Here is a 6,275-nt window from a genome sequence, read left to right as displayed (position 1 = left end):
TGTGGCGATGGTGCAGCTTGATTTGCAGTTTACTTAAGGTCAATGGAGGAAAGGGTGGACAAAAAGGATTTCTTTAATATTTTTAGGGTTTTGTACCAATTTCCTTGCAATTTTCTTTTTAGATTCTATTGTAAATACTTAGGTTAATTAGATTTCTAGTAGCTTTGTGTTGTATTTTCTTATATACCAATCACAATTGGACTTATAGAGCAAGTGTAGGAAGATTGTACCTCGGGCAAAACTTCAATTTGAGATCACCATTATTGAGCATTTTTAAACTCAAATCTTTGGTTTTTCCTGCGCTTATTTGATGATGTTGATACGATGGACCTATTTGTAATGGTTGTATTAGAAAGGATTAAGAAGGAGCGGAAATAGCAGCTAATGAGTAATGTGACAAATCGACAAATGCTATGAGCCTAATAACATAAGCCCATTTTACAACAATGGTTAGACCCTTTCCTGATTATTTTCAATGGGCTTAACTCATTAATAAGACCATTTTCATTAACCTTTTCACACCCTTCCCTCTCCCTACCCACAATCGAATTTGCCGCCGGGGAAACAAACGGTTCGACTCGGAGAGGGAGAGATGGTAATGTCACCTGTGGTTAACACGTACCCTTTGTCCAGCTACACCTTTGGTACCAAAGAGCCGAAGATGGAGAAGGACACGTCCGTCGCCGATCGCCTTGCTCGCATGAAAGTCAAGTAATTCATTTTTTCACTTTCTTCATTTTATTCCTTGTATAATTTCATATTTTTCCAGGATTTTTAAAAACCCTAGATAAACCCCAATTTCCCTTTTGGCTCCTGAGAATGCTGACTTGAAGTTGGGTTTTCATGTGCTTAGGGTTCCTTTGTACTATTCTGTTTCAGAAATATGGAAAAGAAAATGAGGAAAAAAGGGCTAATTTTGAATTGCTTTGTGTTGGACTGTTCGAATTAGTTGAGTCGGTGGTCTTCGAAACCCTAGCTGCTTCTCGTTTCTTAGATCATGTTGGGATCTGGGGGCAATATGTAGTTCAAAACCTATTTACTGGTAAAAACCATATAACATTTGAACTGAGATTTTGATTTTGTTTCTCGTATTTTAGACGATGTAAAAGTATTGACTTGGTTTTTGGGTAAGCAAAAGCAAGAAAACCCTTTTTCAAAAAAGAAAACAGGTGCCAATTACTTGAAGAATTTATCATGGATGTCATTAGATTACTTACAGATTGACATGTTGAAACTTTCCTTTACGAGCTTAAGTTAGTAATCGATTTTTTTTATTGGAGTTGCAGTTACATGAAAGAGGGCATGAGAACTAGCGTTGAAGCAATTTTATTGGTATGTAACTGTACCTCTGTTTAGCCATTACATCATAATAACCAACAAGATTTAACCTTATAATGTTTATGCTTCTCTCTCTTTTGCAAAAATGTGTGGTAATGGCTTTCACTCCCACTTTTCTATACACAGTAGTTAGCTCGTACATGTGTTTACATATGACCATGATAGTCAACCTGGAAGAAATTTACAACTATCTTATGTGTATAAAGAGGAATTACATCCTAATACATGAAGGGCCCCTTTTATACGGAATTTATATGTATATTTTAATTATCATTGTCTATGATAATATCTAAAGGAATTAGCATTCTCTTTGGCATTATGAGTTTATCTTGTACTTTTGCTGAACTTACTACTTACCATAATTTTTGTGTGGTTTACAAAAAGTTGGCTTCTAATGATGACCATTTTAATGTTTTTTTATTTTCCCCTTCGATTGCTTATACTACCTTCTCATGCAGGTCCAAGAACATAATCATCCTCACATTCTTCTTCTGCAAATTGGGAACACATTCTGCAAACTTCCTGGTGGACGACTGAAGCCTGGAGAGAATGGTATCATCTTTTAACTATTTTCATATTATGTTGTTCTCCTTACATCGTTTCTGCTGTGCTATTTTGGAGATTCTGTGTCCTTTGTAATACCTTTGCTCTTATGTTTGTTTGGCTTCAGAGATTGAGGGTTTGAAAAGGAAGCTGACCAGCAAGCTTGGCGCTAATTCACCTGCTCTTGTGCCAGACTGGCAGGTACAGATTTTTGTAACTATCTTACTATGATGACTAGTCATGTTTCCTAACAATTTCCATTGATCATTGTAATGGTGTAGCTTGGAAACATTTTCTTTAATTCACATTTCTTTCTGTTCCTTGTTATCTTGTTTCAGATTGGTGAGTGTGTGGCCATCTGGTGGAGGCCCAACTTTGAGACCATAATGTATCCATATTGTCCTCCCCACATCACAAAACCTAAGGTATCGTGTAGATATTGTTGATCTTTTTGTTACTTGATGTTTCTATTTATGACCTGCCCTGTCCTTTCTCAACCTCTGTTATTGATATGATTGCAGGAATGCAAGAAGCTTTTCCTTGTCCATTTGTCTGAGAAAGAGTACTTTGCAGTACCAAAAAATTTGAAACTTCTTGCTGTACCATTGTTTGAGCTTTATGACAATGTTCAGGTAGGCAGTAACCTAATTTTAGTCCATTCTTCAACGGATTTAAGTTTTTAATGTTGTATTGGTTGAGTTGATGAAAATGCGTCTTGATTACAAGATTTCAAAAGTATGGTAAAGGGTAAATGGAAATGAAGAATGGGTGTGTGGCAAATTGCCCGTGGTAGATCATATTATTCATCTGTTTCTTCTCTGAAATTATGTCTGCTTCTAACTGCTAACTTGGTTACCTCTGTCACTTAAATTTCCTTGTTGCTTTTGTCTGAATTTCTACTGCAAGTTGATGAAATGATAAACGGTGGTTTTGCTGCTTGTATTCATTCTAACAAACAGAAGTTAAATGTTGAACAGAGATACGGACCCGTAATATCAACCATTCCGCAGCAGCTCTCTAGATTCCAGTTCAACATGATTACTACATAACTGTGGCGTGGATGTGAAGAGTGAACCTTATCCTTACCTCCCGAGAAAACTTGGAAGGCTGTAGGGTGATGGTATTGAATGAGAGATTTTTTGTGTTACTTGGGGGATACCAAAGTTGACTTGTACGTGACACTTACTTAAACCTTATTCCTAATATCTAGTTAGCTCATGTAGGTCTTTCATTAACAGTGCATTTACAAATATAAAATAACATTATATTTTTTTTATTAAGTTCAATATATAAATGGCTAAAATGATAATTAAACACCTGTAAACAATGCTTATTGGATGGCCCACCCAATTAACTTAATCATCGGTAAAATATTAAATGGGACATTGGATGGTTTTCAGGTTTTTATCCTTCAATTTTTCTAGCAGTGTATAATATTCAATTTATAACTTTTAGCTTACATTTCTAAAAATTGAATATTAAATATCACTATATTATTATGATAACTATAATTGTTGAATCTTGGAACCTATTTATTTCACAATTTTAATCTTACTATACAATTATTTATGAATGTTGCACGTTTTATATTTAATTTTTAAATATTATATTTTAATTATAGTATTTAACATAAAATAATATTTCTTATTTAAAATATTTATATATAGTTCAAATATATTAACTTATCAATTCAAATATTATAATACATTTTTAAAATGATAATTAAAGCATTTTAATATATTCAACATACAATCTAGTTTACTATATATAATTATTCAAAAAACTAATTAATATAATTAACTTTAATATTAATTAAGTGATAGTTAAGATGTTTAACATTCGATTCAAGTAATAACTCTATTTTGCATCAATAAAATTAGCACAAATTTTCTTAAATTTTAAAAATAAACTAATAATTTTAAATTATATTTATCACAATTTTTCCTATATTTTATACTTAGGCTCTACTTGTTTCATTGAAATGGCTTTTGGAAAATATTTTTTGAAAATGAAAAAGTTAATATTTTTAGTGTTATCCATGTAAAATATTTTCCGTTGTTTGGTGATTTCTGAAAATATTTCATAAAAGTTGTTTTCAATGAAACAAACATACATTTGAGATTTTCTTATCTTTTCATTGTTTAATTGAGTTTTTTAATATCTATAAATTTATATTTTACATTGATCTTTGTAAGACAAACATGCCATAAATATATTTGTTATAAAATGTTATAGTGCAATTTTCTTTTAACAATCAATTTATTTTATAATAAGGAAATATTTTGTAATAATCAATTTCATATATAAACTTAATAATAAATAATGCTTAATTAAAACTTAATTTAAATTGTATATATTACATATATGAGAGTACATATTGACACATTAGAATTATAAAGGATAAATGAAGCTAAACATTATTTAAAAGATACTCATATTTATATAATTAAAATATTTATATTTTTATACTTGGTTAAAATATGTCATAAGTCTTTGTAATTTTCAATAAATTTGAAATTTAGTCTATGTACTTTTATTTTGGATTAGTCCTACTTTTAAATATCAAAATTCAAGTTCAGTTATTAGCATTATTAAAACTATTTTGTTAAATTCATGTTAATTATAACTTCATTTTTAGTTACATGAATACCGAGTATTTTTTATTTAAAATGTGACATCAACAAAATTAACAAAAAAGTTTTAACAATGTGAACAATTGGACTTGATTTTCAAATTTGAAAAGTAGAGGACTAAATTCTTGAAAATAAAAATACATGGACTAAATTTCAAAGTTGTGAAGAGTACATAGACTTATGGCATATTTTAACCTTTATACTACAAAAAATTATTATTGCTATATTTATAATATTGTAATAAATATTTATTATTAAAATATTAATATTGAATATTTTTCAATAATATATGAATAATAATATTTAAATTTATTATTGAAATAAAAATGAATTATTAAATAATTTATTAAAATAATAAATTATATTAATAATTTATTATATGATTAGATATAGATAATTAAATATGTATGTTTAATAATATTGAAAATTATAATATTTTATTAATTTTAAATATTTTAAAAATAAAAATTTATTATTAATATAATAATATTAAGTTTGACTTAAGTTAATTTTTATATAAAAATAAAATCACTCATAAAGGAGCTATTTTTTGAAAAATTATTTACGTTTTTCAAAAGGGTAAGTCATTCTACAAGAAAAAAAACTTATTTTCCGTTGACTAAACTGTTCTCCATGAAACAAACACAGGAAATGCAGAAAACATTTTACGGCAGCAAATTTCAGTGAAACAAATGAAGCCTTAGAGTTGTATTCAAGTAATGTAACGGCCCAAAAGTTAGTGGTGTCGGATCGGGGGAGGGGTGTAACAAGTAATAACTTTATTTTAAAATTAGCACAACTTTTGTAACTAATAATTGTAATTTAAGTTCTAATTATTTGTAAATGTGTAATTATTACAACTTTCATTAAATTATAATTATTTTTAAATGTATAATTATCACAACTTCTATTCCATTTCAACTTTTTTAGCTAATAATTCTAAATTTCGATTGAGTCTTAGCTTGACTGGCATCGGCATTGTTGTCAATGTAGGAGGACGTGTGTTCGAGTGTGTTGAAGTGCGTTATCCTCCTATTTAAGGGTTGGAGAGGGGATATGGGTAGTTCTAGACATTATCAAAAAGAGCAGATATGATAATAAATGTGAATTTTTTTAATATTATGGAAAATAAAATGTATTCTCGTCAATTCAAATTTTTTTTCAAAATCATGATTTTATATATATTATAAATAAAATGTATAATTTAAAATTGCCAATGAAACTTTGCCTTAATTGGAAAAGGTAAAGGTCTTGGCTTTTGAGTACCTAAGTTTGAGATTCACTATGCGCAATTATATATATGGGTCTCCGAGTTCCACCATATGTTGTCGTGTATAGGTTTTAATTCAGTTAGTTCTAATTTCAGTTGTTCCAATTCTTAGTCAATCTGTATTGTAATTGTTTAAATCTATACTTCGCTCTAGTTCTTTGTCTGTCTATGTTGTAATAATTTGATTTTATACATTTGTAACACCCCATACCCAACCTAGATGTTATGGTTGGATCAAGGAGATTACATCGTACAAGCAAGAGATACAAACGTTTAGCTTAGAAAGAAACCAACTTCAATGAACATAAAATTTAATTGAACAACTCTTTTGAAAACCCAATGATTTTCCGAAATCACAACTTAATTGGATTGTGTAAAATCAAAACCAATTTACTTGAAAACATTTGTGTACAAAAATATTTTGGGAGAATCTCAATTAGCCTTGCAACAGAAAACCTTATAACTTTTTGTATATAAAATCGCGGTTCATT

The 6,275-nt window shown here is 29.1% G+C and overlaps 1 protein-coding gene across 1 annotated transcript; it reads left to right on the top strand.

Annotated features, from left to right (window-relative positions):
- The first annotated feature begins 507 nt into the window (after nt 1-507).
- LOC105791174 (pre-mRNA cleavage factor Im 25 kDa subunit 2) lies at nt 508-3,157 on the top strand. The gene is made up of 7 exons (XM_012619124.2): nt 508-711; nt 1,287-1,332; nt 1,797-1,890; nt 2,009-2,082; nt 2,220-2,306; nt 2,403-2,513; nt 2,859-3,157. The coding sequence occupies exons 1-7, from the start codon at nt 593-595 to the stop codon at nt 2,928-2,930; spliced, it is 603 nt and encodes a 200-aa protein (XP_012474578.1). The 5' UTR covers nt 508-592; the 3' UTR covers nt 2,931-3,157.
- Nucleotides 3,158-6,275: the final 3,118 nt, after the last annotated feature.

The sequence above is a fragment of the Gossypium raimondii genome, chromosome 8 (genome assembly GCF_025698545.1).
Source record: "Gossypium raimondii isolate GPD5lz chromosome 8, ASM2569854v1, whole genome shotgun sequence".
Lineage (NCBI taxonomy): Eukaryota > Viridiplantae > Streptophyta > Magnoliopsida > Malvales > Malvaceae > Gossypium > Gossypium raimondii.
The sequence above is the reverse complement of the archived record's forward strand: the minus strand, read 5'-3'. Positions and strand labels throughout refer to the sequence as shown.

What these genes read in the sequence shown, in the direction of transcription:
- LOC105791174 (XM_012619124.2), top strand. Translation starts at nt 593, where the DNA reads ATGGTAATGTCACCTGTGGTTAACACGTACCCTTTGTCCAGCTACACC. An exon ending in CTCTTGTGCCAGACTGGCAG is followed by an intron (nt 2,083 to 2,219) that starts GTACAGATTTTT and finishes ATCTTGTTTCAG; the next exon opens with ATTGGTGAGTGTGTGGCCAT. An exon ending in AGCTTTATGACAATGTTCAG is followed by an intron (nt 2,514 to 2,858) that starts GTAGGCAGTAAC and finishes AATGTTGAACAG; the next exon opens with AGATACGGACCCGTAATATC.